The 23,410-nt window shown below is 34.0% G+C and overlaps 1 protein-coding gene across 6 annotated transcripts in view; it reads right to left on the bottom strand.

The window, feature by feature from the left end:
* The window catches only part of LOC141462363 (rab11 family-interacting protein 4A-like), a 154,393-nt gene that overhangs the window by 50,353 nt on the left and 80,630 nt on the right, over positions 1-23,410 (bottom strand). For 5 of the 6 annotated variants that reach the window (XM_074144158.1, XM_074144160.1, XM_074144157.1 and 2 more), the window contains 4 exons: positions 10,713-10,836; positions 10,373-10,459; positions 9,627-9,710; positions 6,721-6,768 (listed from right to left, as the gene is read on the bottom strand). In XM_074144158.1, coding sequence (XP_074000259.1) covers positions 6,721-6,768; positions 9,627-9,710; positions 10,373-10,459; positions 10,713-10,836 — 343 coding nt within the window. Of the gene's footprint in view, positions 1-6,720; positions 6,769-9,626; positions 9,711-10,372; positions 10,460-10,712; positions 10,837-20,820; positions 20,888-23,410 lie in introns of those variants that run through there. The other variant, XM_074144161.1, reaches the window with a different exon arrangement.

Here is a 23,410-nt window from a genome sequence, read left to right as displayed (position 1 = left end):
CTGGAAATACACTTTCTCTTACACTTAATTTATCAAAATAATTCTGATCATTTTCTTAATCTATTATATTCTACTACTAATTCATTTTAAGCGTTTATTTTTATCGATGTATCGATTGGATCTGCCATAAATTACTTAGCAAACATATAAACTAACAGTTACTCCTTCAACGCTAACAATGCCATCTTGATATTGAAGAAGTATATTTTCTAATTCATACCAAATTAAAATAAATTTGTTACAAAACAATAGTTTTAAATTAAAGAGATAGGCTAATTTAAATAACTCGTATTTCAAATTTAAGTTATGTAGATTTGAACATTTATTTATATTTTAAATATATTTTTTTTAAAAAGCCAGAAATATGTTCTATAAGTCGCTTTTTCGGTAATTTGAAACTCTTTCAATGCTTTTAACTGCTAAACATTAGGAGATAGCATAAAATGAAACTTGTACAGAAATAGGGCTTTAGAGGAGTGCTTTCCCTCAAGGAACCCATTAACTGGGAAACATTTTCAGATTGGTATTTAGGTATGTCAAGAAAACTGGGAAAATTCTCTCAATAAGTTTTCACGATTTCGGGCCAAAAAATTATGAATCTGAAGCGACAGTAGTATCATAACGATATACTTTGAGGTATTCTCTTAACATGCACAAATGTACAAACTATGTTAGTTGTAGTAATATAATAATTACGTCAGGTGTACGCTGTGTAGGTTCAGGGGAATTTAAAAAAAAAATACATTTCCGGTGGTATTTCAATTTAGACAAATTTGACAAGATCGCAATTCTCTTCTCCGATTAAGATGAAAGTAAAAGTTAAATAAATGAACTTACCAAAAGACTTAAGATGATGGCATAACAGAAATAAAGAAATGGTGGAAAATTGTTCAAAAAAACAGAAGTCTTCAACAAACGGAAACGGAAACACGCGGGTTTGTCGCGTGTGGGATCAGATAGTGACCAGCATTACGACCAAAGAGTAGCGGTCACTTGGTATCTCATGTCCGGCGGTCAACTGACACATCATCACTAAGTATTCTTCAGCCACATACCGAAAATTCTCTTACCAGCTACGGTGGAAAAATACAGTCATCATCTTTTTCGAAAAGATTAATACCCTAGGCTAGTAAATCTAACTGCACAACATGGTCTTAAGATGTCACCCGGCAACTTATTAAGAGAGAACTTGTAGCGTGACTGAGCAGGCGCACTTTGCAATTAGGGGTAACGCCTTCCTCTGCTGATCGATATTCTGTGGGGTAGTTTAGTAAATATTCCGTTTCTTTTCAGTGCGGGATAATTTTTTCTTTTTTAAGTTGATTAAGGATATAGAACCGACAAATTTTCTCTACAAACGCTAGAGATATTACCGATTCACAAAATGTAAATAATATAAATATCGATGTTAGAGAGAGACATTGATGCATAATCAGCATTTCCTCGCTTCTCCTACCCGCCTTCTACTGCAATCGGAAGGGCATTTTAATCCTAACTCACAGAATTTGAAATACGATAGAACTGAAATTTGTGAAAGGGAAAACCATAAAAGAAAAAGATTGAAATGATATTTTGTCATTTTTTAAAAATATACTGAAACCCCTTTTCTGGTTGGAAAAACTAAAAATATGAGTCAGTCTGGAGAAAATGTACAAATGGTCTTTAAATATATTTCCTTATTTCCTTATCAAGCAGGCCATGTCCCTTTTCTACCTATCAAATAATTTACAAGAGATTTGCCTTACCTTTAACATTCAACTTTTCTATCAACAGTTATTACACTCATAATGGGTCTAAGGTTGGTATCCTCATAATGGGAGTAACAAGTGACGATTGATTATCCAGCCACTGTTGCAAACCCAATCATCATCGCCACCAGAACTCTTAACCGCACCCAAGTCCACTTTTCCGGTTTAATACCTCCAATTAAACCCTTATAATGACGGCAAGCTTTAACTCCGTCCAGAGCCTTTCGAATTTCCTCAGCTTCCACCTACCTTATAATCGACACGATGCTAATCTAAGGCATCGTGGTAAGCTTACGAATACTGCCTCTAGTCTTACAGAAAAAGCTAGTTGCAATACATTTGAGTTGCTGCTAAGATTACAAATTTGGGAGATTTATAAATTTCCGAGCACGTAATTTTTTGGAGAGACAAGCAAGTCTTATGGCTGTCAACTTCCAAAATTGTGCATCGCAATAAGTGTTTTTTTTTTAAATCAAACATGAAATGGAAACAATAATATTAAATAGAAATAGTAAATTAATAAAAACTGAGTGAAAGTTGCGGAAATTGCTAATGATTATCCAGAGACCAGATGCTAACAACTCCGTGAGAGATCGTGTTCCGGGCCAGTGCCCTGACCACCCTATATAACTATTGGCACACTAACGCCCTCCCTCGAGCAACGTTACTAAACTAACTACAGCTTACTGGGTATTAACAAATTTCTTTATTCAAGCAAAATTTCTAATAAGTTCCAAGAAATAAGAACTAAAGAAATATGGTGACGATCAGATTTCCAACTTACTTTTCCTATAATTTGATCTTATTTAAAATTATTCGGCTGTGAAACTCTGTTTTCTTTTAGAAATATCTCATTTAAAATTAGAACAAAAAAATTGTGTTAATCTCTAGATCGGGTTTCGAGGAGGTAGCCAATCTTAGTATTGATTAAGTTTCAGATTTTTGTGGTTTTTCTTTTTCCAGATATTATGTTCATTCACATCTTTTCCTAGGATCAATAATCCTCCTCACTCCTCTCTATCAACTAAGGCTTGGGCACGATGGTAAACTGTAACCTAGAGAGACAGACCTCATAGCCTCGCAGTGAAGGCAGTCTGTCTAGGAGATGAAAACTCTGCAATATAACCAAGGGGTAAGTAGTCGGCTTCTGTAAGGTGCAGTGTAACCAGCCGGCCTAGGAGAGGGAATCTCCAAAATTAAATGATTCTCCAGAAGGGGTTTGAGCCTAACTTGTGAAAAAAAATGATTGTTACGAAAGCTTAAACATTCTCTATGTAGAAACTTTGGTCCGATCGAATACTTCCCCTTTTTAGGAGAACGAAGTAAAGACAAAAAAATCATTAAAAAGGAAAAGTAACAATGAAACTGCCAACCGTAAAATTCTTTGGTTATCTCTTTCTTGGGACCAAGAACATTAACAGCACGGTCGACGAAGAGTGCATCTATGAATGGTGGGTGTTCACGCTATCTGGGAGTCTGCAGACTTCTGCGTTGAGTGTTTGCGGTTCCGTAAACTGCCCGGAATAGTTTTTACTCTCTCATTGCTCTGCAGTAATTACTGATAATTAATTAATTAATAAAAAACTTCCTAGAATTACTTGCTGTTATTAATATTATATAATAACTTATTCAACCGTTTGAAAACAGAAATTTTTAATTAAAGCATTCTCGACTAAATAATTCACTTCAAACTTGTTCTTTTGTGGCGGAAGTCCAATGAGGAGCTAATCCTCGATGTTACATCCTCTCCATAAGGTATTCCCCTAACTGCTGCTCCCTTATCTTCTTAGAACTACTTTAGCCTAAATCAATTGTCGTAAATAAATCGTAAAGGATGGATGAGACCAGGACCTTGAGAACGGAGCCTTTGAGATACCAGAACCTCCTCTGTGTATGTTGCTGTTTCTGACGAATGAGGGCTTTGTAGGTACTTGTCTTTCCCAGAAAGCCTAGCTGGTATTAAGCTCCAAGACGTGCGCTATAGCGGTTGGCATCAGTAGTACTAGTGAGTGGTTGTTCTTGTTGACTCGCCGCACTTCCTGGGTCTCCTTCGAGACCCTGGTTAATCAAAAACATTTAACTCTCCACCTACTTGGGAGTGTACATTATAAAGCAAAAAGCCTCAAAAAAGTGAAAATTATGATCAACATGGTAGCTGAGGGATTTAGTTCGCTAATTTGACAAGTCGAACATCCTGCGAGATTTAATCGGAATATTAAATTTCAGTTTACAGCGAACACTAGAGTTTGAAAAATTTGGTTCCTTTAAAAAAAAACTTTTTTGCTAAAACTAAGGAGTCCTTAAAAAAGTATTCCAGGAAAAAACTCTTATTTCAACAATTTGAAAGGATTTGGCAACAGAAAATAAATAATCTCATTTGAAAATAAGGGATTTAATCCAGTACAAAAACTATTGCGAAAGTTGCGCAGATACGAGGTGCACTATTTATATTTTGAGCCTAATAATAAAAAAGCAGTAATTTGTCATTGAAAATGACTTTATTGTTTTTCAAAATATTCTCCTTTATGATCTATACACTTCTGCATGCGTTCGAACCACTTGTCAAAACATTTTTTCCATTCCGCTTGAGACACCTCCAAAACATGGTTTTTGAATGCATCAACGGCTTCTTCTGCCGACGAAAATCGTTGTCCACGTAATTTATTCTTGACGTTCGGAAACAAAAAGAAGTCATTTGGTGCCAAATCAGGACTGTACGGCCATTAATTCGATTTTTTGAGTGCTCAAATAGTCGGCTGTGAGACGAGATGTGTGACAGCTGACATTGTCTTGATGAAGAACGATCCGACGGCGCTTGTTTGTTTTCCTTATTTCATCGAAGACTTCCGGCAAACAAATGGTTGTATACCATTCAGAATTGACCGTTCTACTTCTAGGCTCAAAATGTAAGTAGTGCCCCTCGTAATAGATTTACTGGGATTGGAAGAAAGCAAAACTTTAAACAAAAACAGAATGGTAATCATAGTAACCAACAATATCATACCTGGAAGTTCTTTCGCTTCGCATCTCTCTGACCACCATCACCAAGATCTGGACCAACAGAACATACACTCTCTCCCGCACTAGTTTACACGATAAACTATACTAACTTGCTTGTGTTTGTATGCACAAAGTATGAAAACCACAGAATGCTGTTATTGGAATTTTTTGCACACAAAAACTAGGGTAGCGTTGTACGTCACCACTATCTGCAGATACCAAATGGTTGGACGGAGAATAACTGGCGCAGGGAAATCAAAAAAAAAGAAAACAATATAGCTCACGCAGGCAAGGAGAAGGAGAAATGTAATATTGGTTAAGGCTGTGTTTTTCTTTTGGGCCAGTAGTAGTGAGTGGAAGAAGAAGGAAAAATCCAGAGCAGATTTCCACCACTACCTGGCTGCTCGACCATCCGTACTAGTCACGTGCAGGATTTCACTCATTTCCTTGGACTTACGTCACCAGTTAATCACAATTTCCCTGGTTACTCCATTGCAATAACAAAAATAATATTCTGACGGCCAAAAAAATTATCTGAACGCCTTGCTAATTTGAGATTATCGATTTAATTAAATTTTCTTTAAATTCCTTATAGGTAACTTTCTAGTTTGTTAATACATCGATCTATCTAACTCGGAACTAAGTTTTTCTACGGAAGTTAATGTTTTGAAACGACTTTATCTAACTAATTATAACTTTTGTACTGTTTTAACCTGAATTATTACAGTAAAGTTTATAAAACAATAAAAGTGTTATCCCCACCTAACCTAGTCAGTATGTAGAACAAACAATTACCATAAAACTACACGGTAATAACAATAAGTATTAATAAACAAACTAATGCAATTGTCTAAATTATTAATAGTTCCAAATGAATAACTTAAGTAGTTGTACAAAAATAAACAGAAATATTAGTTACAGTTGAAGAGATAAACTGGTCAGTAAACGCAAAAACCATGGGGTTATTACTTCTTAAATAAGTAACATGACTAGTTCGAAGAAGAACCGCTAGAAGTCGCACAGAGTCATTTTCTATTTATTCCTCTTGAGAAATTTGTGTTGCCAATTATCCTTAATAAGTTTTTCGGTCAAAGTGCGCTGGTTTGGTGGATTCACTACATATTTTTCTTCAAGATGGGATAGAATAAGCTGAAAATCAGCTGAAAGATCTTGGAATATAGTGGCTTTGGCTGCACTACTGGGGAATTTTCCGGCACCGTAAATGACCCCAGCTCTTCTAAGGGTGGCACCATAAATGACCCAACTCTTCTAAGGGTGGCACCGTAAATGACCCCAGCTCTTCTAAGGGTGGCACCATAAATGACCCAACTCTTCTAAGGGTATCATGTAAAACCTACCTGAGCTAGGCTACTGTTTCATCCTGATTGCCGGGTATCCACATAATATGTACCCAAATTCATCAGAATGTTCCACACTGCGTTGCATTAACTTTTAATTAAAGTAATTAGTCTCTGAGTCGCCTGTATGACTAGGAAATTGATGATTACTCCCTTTATAATCTCAGCAATAACTAGCTGAGTCTGAGTAACTGAGACAAGTTTGTCTAGACTTAACGATATATCACACCTCGGATTAGTGACATCACGTTTTGGAACCCGTCACAGAGTCTTAAGTTTAAAGTTGTTATCTAATTATTAATTACAGTCAATTATTATTGTTTATTTTATAGCTTAAAGGGATCATGTTGCCTAAATTCTGTTGTAAACATCCTAAATGAGATGAATAATTTCCAAATGATTAAATAATGCATTTATTTCACTAAACACAACACCAGAAAAGGAAATTTTAGGTGCCCTATGAGATTCGTCGTTTCGAAAGCACAGTACAATAGAAAGTATTTTCTCCTCAACGTGAAATTTAAATGAACTTAGTGAAAAAAGAAATTTATCTGAATTTGATAACCATGGAAACCCACAGAGTCAACGGTAACTAAAATAATAATATTACTCACGTATGTCGAAACGATCCCCAGCGACGGTTCGGTAAGTTTTCGTGATTACTGCAAAAGAAAACAAAATTAAATACGAATATTAAAGATTATTCCAGAAATACTAGTAATAAAGAAATAGAACATGACTAATTTATTTATTAGCTTTTGTCTGTTAGTACGCAGCAATAAATCTGCTGACTCAATTTACACTATATTATTACCATCATAACAAATAGCTACTGAGTGTGGTTAGATTTTCTCTATATTGTTACATTCATTTCCTCTTTGAATGTGAATGCAGCGTAAACGGGCAGATCTTCCCAGAAATTTATGTATCGAGGTCCCGAGAAAGTTTTTTTTTCTCTCAAAAATGGGAAAATCGCGTAGTTCAAATTTGTCATTTTCTTGGCATATCGCCATCGGCCGTGATGGACAAGCTTTTCTATACAAACAAAACTCAAAGGGAAACATTCCTCTTTCTTTTTTTGAATTGGTACTACTTCCGTTTGAGGCATTTTGATCGCTTCAGTTAAAAATTGGGTACCTTTATGAGGATCTATCTAAAGAGAGAGTTTTAGATTACAGCAATTTCTAGTTTTTGGTACATTTTGTTCACACATTCGCACAAATTGTCTAAAAAATCAATTTTATGGACAAAACTGATATTTCCGAGAACTCTATATTGAAAATTTGATCTTTGTAACTTTCGTAGATGGTAGAACTATAAACTATACTGCCTCAGTGCTTTAGAGGCACGTTTAATCTCGTTTAGACGGATAGAGAGGGGGGGAAAGTGAGAGAAATCAGTTAAAACTCCTCGTTTAGGAACTGATGGTAGCTCAAACCATTTACCAGCCGTAAAAACGAACAGAAAAATGAACAAAGCTGGTTACATGTTAATGAAGTATTGATTGTTAAGAGAGTGGACATTCACCTGGCCAGCAGAGGTTAATGTAACACCTTGGACTACACAGCTTATCAGCTGATTCTGGGAATATTAAATAACCTCAGCGTAGGCACGCTTGTTGCCCAGATTTGTCCATAGTATGAAATACAATATACTTGAAACTAAATGCTAAACTAAGCCTTATAGAAATTGAAAACAATTCATTAACTGCACGTATGCCATGGAGTATTAGGATTAAAATAGCTTCTAGAAGAGCATCGGATTGTTCATTCACAAATGGATTCAAGTTTCAGAGAAAAGATGGCGCACATTTGGCGACTAATTGTACGAACTTTGACAATTAACTAAAACATAATACAGGGGGAATACTCGTTACATATTTTATGAAAGAAAAACCAAATGGCTTTTGATGTACCCAGTTTTTAAAAGTATTTGCAAAGGAAAAATTTAAAATAAAAATGTCAATGAATAGAGTTTTCTAAAGCTCAAGGAGTTAAAAGTATAAAATAATTACTGCCTCATAAACGGAGTTTTTTGTTGTTCTTAATTCGAGTGGTAAATGGCTTTTATGCGATTTAATGACCCCAAGTATTGTGTAATCAAATATAAAATAATAGAAACATTCCACGATCTTGTCACAGACGAGGCGTAACCTTCCCTGTTTAGAAAAATAACCTACTCCCATCCTTGTCCTGGGGATCACTAGGGGTGCAGTTCGTGAAGCTTTCAGAGAATGGATCTGGAGAGAACATGAAAAGTACTGGTCTTTGTTGTGCAAACAAAGAACCAATGTGACTCTAGGTTTGGGCAGGAATCAGATCACAGGGCACGGAAAGTTCAGAAAGCACCTGCACAAGGTGGGGGCTTATTAGCTCGGAACTGATGTGCAGATTATGCCAGGAAGAGGAAGAAACGGCATCTCTCACGTGTTATTCGATTGCGTTGCAATCGAGAGACTGCGCTACGATATCTTTGGTACCTTGAGACCAGAGGAGATTATAACGCAGAAGGAACTGGTAAGGAAAGCCCTCAACCTTCTTAGAAGGGAAGGCACAATAAGCCTCTTGGTGGTTGCGGTGCCGTGGAGCATGGGTCCCGTCCCGCCGTTCAAATCTAATCTAATCTACTCCCATCCTTCCCCAAAATAATTATTTTTCCAAAAGTCATTTCCAACAAAGTTACAGGCTTTTCTTGGTAAAGGGAAGCAATCAAACTAAGTTTACCTTTTTTAAACAATTTCCTTCAAACACGACATTATTACAACTCATTAATACTATTTATTAGTGTTAAAAATTGTGTAAGCGATAGTATAAGTGATATAGTGTAAGTCAATTCACTTAATTGGCACTTTAGAAGCACCCTAAGTCTCACTCTATCAGAAGGGTCATAAATAGCATTTTCCTGTAAAATAAGTTCCAAATTTAAGTTGTATAAGACCTAAATTTTCGCATTGGGTACACTAAATTATCGTTTAAGCGATTTTTAAGGAAATCTTTTTTAAAAAATGCAGGGCAGGAAACGGGTATTTCCGTTCGCTTTATTGTCGCGTCTCCTGGAGGATAGTATTTAGTATAAGAATCAAGATAAAGATTTTCTACGCTTTCCCGTTTTTGGTGTATAGAGGAACACTAAAAATGTAAGAAGTAAATTAATCGCTTATTTTTTCAGGTGAGGTTTAACGATTACCAAAGAAGGAGTTCTTATTTTACTATAAAAATTAAATCTAGATTTCATTTCATTTGGACATTTTTCGTTTTTAAAATTATCTACAGGCAAGATTCGAACTGAGAACATAACGGCTACCGAAAGACTTGCGCGTACAATCTTTCTGGTGAAAAGTCAATAGCCACGAATTCGAGCAAAAGAAAATTGAGAAAATCGCAATTCTCTCTCTAGAGAAATAAGAGACTATGCCAGTAGTTTCGGCTAGTTACAGATCAATGAAGACTGGGGGCCCTTCTTCGTGACCTAAATAGTAAGGTGAACGCGGACTGACTTCTTAAACAGAGAGAGCATTTACCTGCTACATCTTTTTAGGCTAGTTCTCAACCAGGTATTTCTTCGCAAACTGTTACCATTCGGGGTTCTTCCACTGCTTTCGAAACTGTCAACAATTAAAACAAAGTTTTAATTAATTTAATGTAATTTATTTGTTATCATATATTTTAGGTTACTTAAACAGCATTATAGCTTCGAAAGCTTTTGTTTCCATGTTCCTAAACTAATTAATAAATTAATCTTTTATTTCGCTCTTTACCTTAAGACTTTTTTGGAGATGATGTAATTAATTATAATTAATGAATCATAATCAATTTCACTTTAGACGTAAAAGGTTACGTCACGTCAGCTTTTCATTAAATGCGTTTTTGTGCATTACGGCCTTTATTTAGTTTTATTGTGCCCCCCTGCTGTTGCCAAGTTAGACCACTTACGAGGCAGCATTCCCAAGTGATGAATCACCTCACCCAGGTATCCTAGGGAAGTTCTAGGAGGAGAAGTGAAAGCCGGCAAAATTAGAGATGAGTTAGTGTACTGCAGGGTTGTATAGCCCTTTTAATGGCCACCAAGGCAGAAGAAAATAATAATATACTGGTATTTATGTGCCTCAATATCAGTATAAATGTTGGTAGTGAGACTTTCAACGGAAAAACTCCAAGATCACTCAGGAAAAGACAAGAACCATTTCTTACATTTTTTTTCTTAAGATGACAGAGAGGACTAGATTATCACCATAAATATGTAAAATAAAAGAAAAATTATATATACCTATTGTTGGGATTATGTAAAGACGTATCCATGTCAACTTGGCCATAACATTCAAAACTTTCTCCATCTGATATACTGGAACACCGGCTGCAAAATATGGCCAAACAAAATATATATAATACAGTTTATAACATACTATAATTTTTCCGCTTTATTAACAACATTAAACACCAAACTACCATATACGTATCTATATAAAATGTTTCGTAAAAAATAAAAAGGAAGAGGAAGTAGACGTGTATAATATAGATCATAAAATATATTTGTACGATCTATATGGTCTATGTATGTTTGTATATATGTACAGCTAGACAATAGTAATGTTTGTATATATATGTACCTATTCTTGTCGGTTGTCTCTCCGTGTCCATCGGCCATGTATATGGATGATTTACCGCAATTATTGGCAGCCACATCTCTTTGCCCCACACTCGGTGCCATCATTATACTAGTATCTCGGCTGCCTAAAATATATATATATATTGATTATTTACTTTAGTCCCAAAATTTTGTATTTAAAATAATATTTTTGCTGGAAAGCTCACACTAATCTTAACTAAATGTAATTATTTCAATTATAAAAGTGAATATTTTTTCCTTAAAATTATTTCTAATAGATAAATTCAATTGGTGCAGATTATAGTAACAAATTTTCTGTTATTGTTTAGAAATACTGACCCTGCAATATAAATACTCAACGTCATCATTTTAAGCTAATTTTTATAGGTGTCAATAGTTTCCTTATACCGAATATTTGTGCTGTCGGTTGTTATTTTATGAATTTTCCTATTTTCTATTCTCTCTAATTGGAAAGTTCTTTATTTACGAAGATTTACTGTAAACATGAATTAACCAGCTAAAATGTCCGCCATGTTTGTGTTCGACCATTGTTTATTTATATGGAGGCATGGAGTTTGTGGAAAAATTGAATGATTTTTTTTTGTTTAAATATAAGTTTGAAAAATTTGGAAAACTTTTCCAGCTTAGAGGAGTAAGTTAAGGTTGTTTTTCTCACTTAACACTATGTTTCCTAATTGTACATTATTATTACATTATAAGGGCTTCGCCCCCAAGCTAGCAGTTTCTAGATATTCCAGGAGGCAGAGCCTTCCCGCTCCAACCCTCCAATCATCTATTACCTCTTTCAGCTTCTCTGCCCTTCTTTTTCTGTACAGATTCCAGTTTTTCGAACACATATCTGCGTAAAAATGATTGAAAAGTAAAGAAAAATCAATTGTGGGCATCCCATCAATTTGTAAAATTAGAAAAAGCACACGGCAACCCATACCAAATATGGAAATAAAAGCAAAAACTGCAGAACAATCAAAAACAGTTTTTTTTTATTCAACTTTTTTCTATATTACAGTACAATCTCGATTAACCGGGATTCGGATTAACCGGGATCATGTTGAGTCATCATAAGGACACCTGGATCAGCGCCAAAACAAAAGTTAATTTTCGGTGGCGACAGGAAAATTTTTTGCCCGGTTAATCGAGGTTTGTTACTGTAGTTAACTTACAGGCACCAAAATTCTAGCTAATATCCATAATTTGGTCTAATATGTCAGAAAATTACCCTGAAAGTTTTCTAAGAAAAAAAAAATACAGCCTACCCAATAAAAAGTAACACTTCGAAATGCTACATCTTTATTATTTCGAAGATAAGCGAACACTTTTTTGCTTCTTCTGCCATGATTTTATTTGGTAAAATAACTAATCAAATATTGCACTTTTCACTATTTTTTCTTTAATTTCTATATTTATGTTTCGATGAAAGAAAAATCACTGAACGTATTCAGGTATATATTATTGGACTGTAATGTTTTACTAATAACAAAACGAAATTAAAAACTAATAAAGCGGAAGAAACGAAAATTGGAAACCAGTAACCTTTCCCAAAAACTAAATTGTGATAATGGACATCTGTTTCGAAAAGTAGTTTTAAATATGCTAACAATAATCTTCAATGGATTCGATTGCTTGACTAAAAGTTGATTTTGCTACGCAACAGCAAATGTATTTTATTTATTTATTTTACTATACCCAATAAGTAAAACTGTATAATAAAATTATTATAGTATAAATAATGAGATTAGGGTCTTTAATTGTCTAGTAGCCGCAGTTAAAGAACAAGTGAAACCATGAATGCTTTCAGAGAAGGAAGTATATTGCCCTCTTTACTGTCTGCAGTACTGAAATAACTGAACTATGTACCAGAGGACATGGAATTTAACACTGACCTTCTTCTCCCAGAAGCTGGGTTTTGCACTCTGCAACTGCACAAGGGGGGTAATAGAGAGTTAGTAAAACTATGAAAGAAATATTCTATGGAAATTAACTTTAAAGAAGAAAAAAAACTGAAAAATATAAAGATCTCAAAAAAAAATGATGGATTAAAACCAACAAACAAAATGGCTAAATATTTAAATAGCGCTGATAAAAATATACAAACCAAATGGAGTGCCAATGTTAATAAAAGCCTGCAAGTGCCAAAGTATGGCAGGTATGCAACAGCTCAAGGGTGGCAAGAGTGCAAACTACTAGCACATGTGCATACAATGTGGAATGACTGGACCAGTGCACTTCGTGGAGGAGGGGTGGGGGTGTTTAAATATACATGAAATTGATCTCGAAAGTTCAGAGCTTGTTCCCTTTTTGCACTGGTCATGTTCAGCAGATAATTGCATTAGGATTTATTTAAACTAAATCAAATAAAATAAATCAAGGCCTATATAAAAAAAAAAAAAAATTAAATGCAAGCCGCGTCATCGCCAGAGAGAATCTAAGGCCGGGCTTAAACTGGGATCCCCAGAGCAATAAATAACCACTGAACTAATCTAATCTTTAAATGCCTTTCTTTCCTAATTTTTAGTTTTTATTGAATGTAAACTTTGGACAAGTTCTGATTTTAACTCTTATAAAATATTTATGAACAAAAGAAACTTTCTCTAGCCAGCAAGCTCTTAAAAAAGCTCATTGTCTGGGAGGTTGAAAGTGGAATGAAAAAGTTTCCGAGCGTCAATGAGCTTAGACGACAGTAAACGCCTTAATTATACAAACAACCAAAACAAATATGCCAAAACGTTAGTATGAACTTTTTCCTACTTTAAAATAAATAATAGTAATATCTCAGAAACTACTAAAGAAATAAAAATCTAAATTCAAAACAAAAGTATAAAACCCCCATTTGAAAAGATAATGTTAAGAATTAAGCAATTTGGAGACAAGCACTTTGTGTAAATATGTGCGAGGTTCATCCTTCTGAATCCTCGCAAAACTAATATTTTGCTCCATCTTAGAGATTTGAAGATAAGCAGGATATGATGCCCTTTATGTATATGTCAGTACGGACTCGAATTAAAAAGAAAAAAACAACTTTATTCACTTGTTAGTATTCGAGCAATCTGTACATTTTCGTTAAAAATTCAAATTTAAAAATTTCGGAAGATCACAAAACATCTCCTTAAGAAGAAGCAAGCGAATGTAATGAGGAAATAAAGTGGGGGAACTCTGCAAAGTGGCGTCTCTAGCGGCCATCTACTCAACTATCCAGAAAGTAAAGCATTTATAAAAGCGCCCTAACCGTGCAATAAAACTGTTTTTTTTTTTTTTTTTTAAGGTTGTAACTTACAAAGGTAAATAAAACTCCATACTACGCATGCGTAGTATAATCTAAAGAATGGTGCATAATGTATACATAACTGTGTAATATAAACGCATGTTCTTCTACAGTCTTATAGACCTTTGTACATGACATAGCTCTGCCCTGTCTCCTAACGTACATTCAACTTACAGCACGTACCGTGTGCAGGACCAAAACAACTATCATAACTAAGCACGAACAGTTTTTATGCAATCGACTTCCCTTTAACTAACGCTAGATTAGTCGACCAAATTTTTAAGAAAAATGAAAAAAAACTGTGTAAATATGTATTGCAAAAAAAAAATCAGCTGAGATCACAAATGACGGTGCTGGGGCAGGTTTAGTTAAGTGTTTAAGAGTGTAGACTAATAAGCGGGCGATTCCTAAGTGCAAATTCAGCTGAACCTACTTTCATTAATATTAGGTACCTAAGAAATAGATACAGACATCTAAGAAAGACTCAGTGATGGTATGATGTGAGGTAAGAGTTGTTGCAGTAAAAAGAGAGCCGAAAGAGAAGATAATGGATGGAGTAGACTGAAGAAAGGTTTAGACAAGTTTGAGTATGTTTTTTTTTGGTACAAACGTTAGGATTGCACTGTAGGGAATAAGATCTAAGTTAATGAACGAAGAGCAAAAGCCAAGTGGCGGACTGAATAACAGGATGATGAGACGGAAGTTAAGTAAGTAAAGCTCGTGGACAGTTTACACGCCATCGACTAGAACAAGAACTACACATAAAAATCACAGTGAAGATAAAGATTTCCTGTTAACGAAGTTCGAACAAAGGTTTTAAATTGATTCATTTGAGATTTTTAGCTTAGATTTTATTGTGTTCACAAGCAGATCAGAAATTTGATTTCCGGTATGAAGTTTATATAAATTGCATTATGTAAAAAAAAAAAAAATTAATCGTATTTTATAGAAATAAAAGAATGCTATTGCTATTCTGATAAACTATAGCAAACTATTGTCCATACGGACGACAATGAGTAGTTTAGGAAATCAAAGCAATGGACAGGAAATGAGTTACCATCTGAATTAGAGTTAGTCCCTAGAGTCAAGGGCACCACTCAAGGTTTCTTTTTTGTATAGAAATGATCTCTCATACATGTGCAGGGGGAAGGGAGTCTGATGCATCAGCTGAATCAGGTTGCAGTTATGAGTTTATATCTGTAAACTTAGAAATTTATGAATTACCGCTGTTGATCGAATTGCGATCTATGAAAACTTTTATGTCTAGTACTTTTAGAACAGCAAAAACAGGAAAAGGGTTATCGTTTCAGTCGTACTGTCAGAGCGTGTAAAGAACAATACGCTTTCTCAAGGTACATAAGATAAAGTTACTAACAACCAGTCAGAGTATTATTATTTTATTTTATATAAATAGGGTGATATCAGTCACCCTTGTAAAACCCACAATTAATGGTCTGTACCCTTAGTGTAATAGGCACTTGCAATAACTTTTATTTTCGCAGTTTGTAATTGAAGATTTAAAGACTATTTGACAAGGGCTCTTCAGTAATTTAAACATTTATCCAAAGAAGCGAGTGATTTAGTCAACATTTAATTTTAGTATTAATTTGTAACTTTCAAAATATATTTAATACTTTATTAACCAATCAATTTAAATTTCAAAAAATTAAAATACCAAAACTATTATTTAAGAAAAAAAAACAATAACAAAGAGAACAATGATGACGCAGCCTGGTACAAACCCTATAAAAGAGATATCTAACAGGAAATGGTGAAATATCCACAGCCATCCATCTATACATTAAATAGGCTACAGCATGCAATGCATTTTCCGTTCAAATAGAAAATGAAACATTTTTTGGCAGTTTTTTTGCATTTTCCTTATTTTGTGTTCAAAAATAAAAATTTTCAATTAATTTGGACCAATCTGAAAGCAAATTGTGTGTGTGTTTTTTTAAAGGTTTTCCTTAATATACATTTATATTTTCTGGAGAGCGAACATGAAATCAATCTTTCTCAATTTCTTGAATCATTATTGGAACAGCTTGCGTAAAAAAGAAGTCACTGCGGACTGACGCAGTATCATTTGGATAAATTGTAATAGTTATTAAAAAATATTAAATAACTGCCACGATTTATATGCCTATCACGGAATTGTTGAAAATTCCCAGCAGCTCCAGACAAAGGAAACACGATTCTTTTAAAAAATATATATTTTTAAAATAATTCCCTCAATTAGTTTTAACATTTCCAACTCATTCTACTCATGATCTGCAATATTTTTCTAAGAAAATTCTATTAAGAGTTCTTCTGTAAGAGGGGATGGTATAACCTCCATTGTTTCCAGATGTTCTTGCGGAAAACAAATTGTTTTCAAAATAACTCTGGAATGTTTTCCCATCAGAATTTTTCCATTAAAATAAATAATACATCCAACAAACATACATATGTAACAAAATAAATCCTAGTTATTTACAAGACCGTTGAAAATGTTCCGTTACGTAAAATACTTAGAGCATGAAGGTCGTATTCTGATCTGAGCGTAACTACTCTAACTACACACCATGCGCATAACCTCCCCCACCCACCACCACTAGCAAACCAACATGAAGGAAATTCTGGTGTAAAGACTCACACGACAGACAGTCATAATTAGGAAGTATTGAAATCGTTAAAAAATTGTTCACATTTAAGTTTCCGTTTAATTGGCGATCTAATAACTTTAGTAAATGCTACTATTATAAAACAAATCATAACTTAAAAATAAATATTTATTATTAAAAAGACGGCAACTGGCTATTTAGAACAGAAAAGTTATTGCATAAAACACAGTACCTTGTATATATAAACAAATACGAAAAATCTATCACGAATTAAATACTTTCCTGCACCAACATCAAGGGAATTTTTAACCTCGCAATTTAGTTGAAAATAACTGCTTGAATTATCCTAAATTCAGGTTTTTTTAAAACTAAATTCAAGGATTTGTACAGCTAAATATTTATATAGTTAATCATAATGGCGGCAAATAGCAGGGCTGTGTCCTACCTAATGGTACAGTCATCTATTACTACCCCTTTGATTGGCCAGTCCAAACGCCCACATTTTGCATCTTCATTCCCTCCATTGCGATTCGCTAACTATTTAGAGTTAATTATTTCTCTAATAAAAATAAGCTTGAGAATTTTTGTCTCTATTTTTGAATATTTTAAGGACCAAGAAGTATTTAAAAAGGATACTTCCGGTAAAACACGAAATCAAAAATTTGTCATGATCTTTTGTAAAGAAGGAGAAAGTAAAAAAGATAAATAATATTCTAAATAAAAATCAAGATTAGGTAAGAATAAATTCTATTATACAAGTCCACAGTGATAGTCGAATAATCAAGTAAATGCATTGCACAATATAATAAAAAAATAGGAGAATTGCAGGGCATTTTTTTTCTGTTATTCTTCAACAAGCATTGGCAACACTGGTTATAAGTTTATATAAAAGGTGGTCAAATTTTATCAGAAGGTATAATAATTATTTCATTTTATTTTGGGTGGAAGACGCCAGCTATATAAATGATTGTTCAATATTTACCCTTTACACTCGTACAGGCAACACTGTAATATTTATTTAGTTTTATACTGTAACAACTCTTTTTTTTATCTATAGTTTCTTGCACTTACGTTTGCTATTGTAGTTGTTAGATAGTGACTTTTTTTGTACGGACTTGGTGTTTATTTCCGCTTCTTTCTAGAAGTTATAGTTATTTATTTGTACGAGTGTGGGTAGTAGAATTTTTACTCACTTAGTCCGCTAGAGCAGGGGTGAGCAACCTTTTTAATCAATGGGCCAATTTAAATTTTAATTTTTTTTTGGCGGGCCGCACATAGATTAACTCTTATTAATAATTTACGAAACTTCGTACGAAACGCATCGCGTCTGTATTGCATGTTTGAACAAGTCACCGACAAGTGTGTACATGTCACAAAAAAAAACATGCAATACAGACGCGGCGCGTTCGTATTGCATGTTTAAAAACGTCGTCGACAAGTAACTCGCCATAAAAAAAATATTTCGGTTTAGTATGTACTACCATTTTATTATAATTAATTTTATAACAATATATTGATGGGAGAAAGTCGATAAAATAAATTCAATTTTAGAAATGCTTGGCGGGCCGCGTGTTGCTCATCCTTGCGCTAGAGTATACTGGATTCCCACGCGGAGATCATGGGTTCGATCCTTATTTTCATAGGGATTTCTTATAGCTCACTGTACGGTGATGCGACATACGGGCGCCAAAATTAAATAATAATAATAATATTACTCACGGTGTCCAGGTTTTGCCCAAAGGTGTGTAGCGAGTAGGCAACTGGACAAGGAAATCAAAACACTTCCTTTAACTGTGCAGTATTAATTTTCCAACAAAGTTGGGGAAAAAATTCAAAACCACGACGAAAATACTTTAGTTTTTGAAATTAATATATTGGATCAATTTGAGCTTTAGAAGTGTAAAAATTAAAAAACAAATTGAAACTGTAAAAATACAATTTGTTTAATTTTTACCTAATTGTTTTATACTGATGTTTATTGAAGATACAATTGTTTCCATAATAGGTAATAGTAACCTTATTGTTTAATTAATTATTGTTTGTATGTTGAAGTAACTTATCTATTAGATTTCTACAATTGATTAAATTTAGAAATAGTTTATAAAAATATTCATTACTATCACGAAAAATGAGAAATGTATCACCACATTAAAAAATATTCCCAACTTATCGTAGGCCAATTTGGACAAATCTTCTTTATTTTAATTTCTTATTTACGGAGAACTCTCTTTTTGACACGATCGCAACGCTACCCTAACAGGATGTTAGAAAACAGATGCCATAAAAAAAAAGGAATGGATGCGGTGAGTTCATTATTAAAATGTAACTTCCTTCGCTATTGTAGAATAAATAACAGGCTAATTATCAATCGATTGCACAAATTGTTTCATTTATAGTTTAATATAGTTACTAATAAATTGTTTCAAAGTAATATTGAGAACAAATTATCTTCCTACTGAATCTATTGTGAAGTAATGTAAATAAAACCGAATACAAGATCGGCTTCATTGCACAAAACTAGGTTCCACATGATCTACCCCATTGTACAAGTATTGTGTCTAGAGTGTCGACTGTGGTTACCTCCAAACTACTGGCGTGGATGGATGCCACTACTTACAGTTGGTTTCTATAGTTTTTGTTTTTTTTTATACTTCGTTTTGTTTCACTGGGTAACTTGGGCGGATCTATAGCTCATGGACTAAATACAAATGCAAGCATTCTTACAGTATTTACACTCCTAAATAGACGTTAATCGTATAATGTTACAGACATTTGTGTATTGTTGAATGAGAAACAATGAACAGACTCGGTGTCCAGTGGTAATTAGGAGAGGGCACATTGTATGAATAACAACATATCAGTATATGTTAAATCAGTTACTGATATGTTACATCAGTATATGTGGAAGATGTAAAAACTTTTCTACCTTACACAGAAATGACGTTAATCAATGTTCTTTACGTAGGGTCGGTAAACTCTTCTTATTGGACAGTTTATAGTCAATGAAAATTTATTCAAATTTCGTGAAACTTTATAAGGAGGCAGATTTTTTCATTTTCGATTGTGAAGAAATAGGAGACTGAATTTAAATGTAGCCTTAATTGAAGATGATCCATATGAAGGACAACTTAAAATGAAAACATCAAGAATGAGAAGGATGATCGGTGAATACGATAGCTGCCATATGTGGACATTCCAGAAGAAAAAGTGCAGTACATTTTATAATGGATATCTTTCGGTTGAAAAAATAAAATCCAACAGATGGACTTGGATCCAAATGATGAACTGTGTTCCAATGAATAAGATTGGATTTATGCAAAAAATAGAAAACAAAAAGCTTAAATTAGCTCTGAACCAAAAAAATTCCAAGTCCATTTCATATCTCAACAAAAAGTTACAAAAGTAAGGTATAAGGGTTGATTGAGGCACTACGGTAGCCGAGCGGTTATGCGTAGGTTAGACCCGCAAAATGAAGATGTATTGTCGCACTAGGCTATATTCCTAACGCTTAAATATGAGAAATTTATAGTAAAGTACATATGTTTGCTATGTTAATTGCCTCCGCCCTAGACATCTAATTGGTAGTTGGACGTAAAACCCGCCTAAAAAATAGGCATTACTTTACTCTTTATTTTTTTACCCATAAGGATTGATTAAACGGTGAATGGTCCTAAATCAGCCCTTACGCAAATGTCCTACCGCACAGTATTAAAGCCAGTAAAGTCTTTGACCATGTCTTCCGGGGTCCCAGAGATTTGTTTCAGAGAAAACTGACAAATACTGCTCTTCTTCACCAACTGGATGAAAAAATATGTGAGAAGTGACTTGGATTGCAAAAGAGAATCTATGTACAATCTATACTACACTCAGACTATCTAATGGCCAAATCTAAAGAAATTTTGTAGCTGAAAAACATTCTGACGCAAAAAAATTGTTCTAAGAATTCAGATTCTGAAAATGTGACGCATTTGCTAGGAAAGTAGACGAAAAACCTCTTCTCTAATCTGCCATTTCAATAATTGCAAGTTCTACATATTATGCGAAAGAACTAAATACTTAGACTGTACTCCAAATTGGAAGGAAATCTAACTGGATGAAAGTGGTGCCGTTTTACTGAATTATTTAGTTTAGGCTCCCAAATATTAAGCGGACACTACATAACATGCAACTCTTCATTTAACCCAGAAGTTAGAGAGAACACTAGATTTACCAAATCAAAGATTTACCTTCAGAAGAACTTCCTTCGGCTGAGGTTCTGTCTATGAGAGTAACATCCATTGTCCTACTATGTAGCTAATCAACTCTATCGATCACCATTAGTCGACTGAGTCAACTGACACAAGACCAACTACTTTATCTATAATTGGGGGCGTACCTCTCACTTATCAGTAAATAACAAATACTGAAATGAAAACTTGCAAGTTGGATCTATTATTATCATTATTATTGTTTTCGATTTTTCTAGTTTTCACAAGGAATATCCGTTTTGCGGTTCCAAAGCAAGAAGATTTTGTCCAAAATTATTTTTAACGAGTCTTTATGTTAATCCATATTACTTTTATTTGAAGCAAGTTATCTAGGAAAGGTAACTTCTTGCGAGAAGTTCTCTTTCGTGAACTGTAATCTTGAACTACCCTCTGAAACACGCCAGTTGTTGTAAGAAAAATTCGCCTAAGTGTTTACATAAGAGTTTTACTAAATGTAAACATTATAACTAAACTTATCACTGAAAATAAACTATTATTCAACAATGTACACAAACAGTTTGCTCTCAGACATCAAAAGCGCTAATTTTAGTATTTAGCAGCAAATCTCCTCCTCCACCTCTTAATTTCTCCGTAAACATCAAATGATGAGATCATAGTATAGTTCATGGTAAACGCAGATCAATAAGTATAACTTTATTTGTTAAGTAGATTCCACAGAGTGGGTTTTAATCTAATCAACTCTTTTCAACTATTGATTACTATTTAAACTGAAAATTATTACCAATGAATGAAAATTATCAAAATCACAAACTTTGCCACCTTATATCTCCTCTATAAATACAGCTAGAAAGCTGCAATTGTGCACCGTTGAAGTGGTGAACGAGTACTATAACTGACCCTATTTACGCCGAGATAGCACCAATAGGACAGGAAAAACAGCAACTCAAATAATAAAGGAAATGTAAAACTCTCACACTTTGCCACCTTATACCTCCTTGAATGTATAAATACAGCTAGAAAGCAGTGATTGTGCACTGTTGAAGAAATAAGTAAAGTACTATAAATGTCCGTATAGCCACCGAGTAGCCACCCTTGACGTGATGGGAGTTTAATCTAAAATAGCAGTGCAATTGTTTGTCCAATTAATTAAGCTATTGTTTCCTTAGTTGTCCTACTGCTTGCTGTAGGGAATTTATATCTTTTATTTTCGTGTATAAAAAATTCTGTGTAAAATCACTCGCACGACTTTCCTCTATATTATTTAAACTAGGCATTTTTACTTTATCTCAACCTACTAGTATGAGGAGACAATGGAATCGTACAGACTTTCAATTTAGAAATTCCACCAGAAGTAGGGTCCTGTTTCAAGGTCCGCTTCAGTACGAGAAACTAGTTTTGACAGATTCGTATCTATCCTACTTAGGGAGAAAATATAAACGTAAATAATGCGTAAAGTTTAAACTTAAATATAAACTAATAAGCAATATTCTGCTTTATACAATATAAGCTGCAGTTTGTTTCTCTTCTTTAGAAACACGTACCTGTAGTATCTACAAATACAAGCTGTTAAAAAGAACTTGATGAGGTAATAAAAATAAAAGAAGCGATAGTAAACGTGCATGGAAACTCTTCAAGCGGACAAGGATGCTGGATGCAAAAACACATTCAAGGCCGCCAGAAAGTGTTTCTACATCTACAGAGAAAATAATACGAGATGCGCAGCTGGCAGAGTTGAAACGAAGAAATTCGTGAATGAGTTAGACAACATCGCACAGTATGGCGGTTATCGTATAAAATATTCTTCTATCTTCCATTAGTTTTTATTTCTTGCATTTCAACCATTCCTTACTGTATATTTTCTGTTTAGGTTTTCCCATCTATTAGTATACTAATTATCGTGTTTATTGCTTTAAGATAATGTGTTTGGTTCGTGATATTTCAAATATTAAGAGAGAATTAAAGAAACAGCTCAATTTTATCTCGAGAATGTAACAGTTTTAAAATTCAACCAAAACTACTCCAAGGAATCTTCTAAAAATCAAGGCAAAAAATATTCGACAACATCCTTCAAACTCGGCTCACAATTACCGTAACTTAAACTTATAATAGAATCGCCAAGTTATTTACTAGAAGTGGTATAACCTCAACATAGAAGAATAACCTATCTACAAAAAGAAAAGAGAAAAAACAGCTGATTTATTTCGTTGAAAGCATTACTCTACTACAATAATTTCACGCACAGGAATAAGAATCCACAGCCTTTCGTATAAATTACACTTTCGCGCCCTATTTAATGTTTAATGATGTTTGACAAAACTTCTGCTTATTAGAGTAATTGTTGTTTTTTATTTCATTTATCGTGAACAGAAAGAGGAGTCTAAGAGAGTATGCCAACGATGGTAGAACACCATTAACGGCACCAAATGAAATTGGCGTGGAATAGTTCTGCAGGTACAAATAGTATATAATTAGTGAACTAAGTTTGGTGACATATGTTGTTGTTTTTACAAAGGATGTGTTCTGAGAACTTTCTAGGCCTTATCATAAAAAATTAGATACTTCCGCAACAAACTGAAAAGTTAAAATTATAGGTTACAAAATTATTTAG

The sequence above is a fragment of the Rhodnius prolixus genome, unplaced genomic scaffold (assembly GCF_049639745.1).
Source record: "Rhodnius prolixus isolate KJV_2025 unplaced genomic scaffold, Rpr scaffold_1, whole genome shotgun sequence".
Taxonomy (NCBI): domain Eukaryota; kingdom Metazoa; phylum Arthropoda; class Insecta; order Hemiptera; family Reduviidae; genus Rhodnius; species Rhodnius prolixus.
The sequence above is the reverse complement of the archived record's forward strand: the minus strand, read 5'-3'. Positions and strand labels throughout refer to the sequence as shown.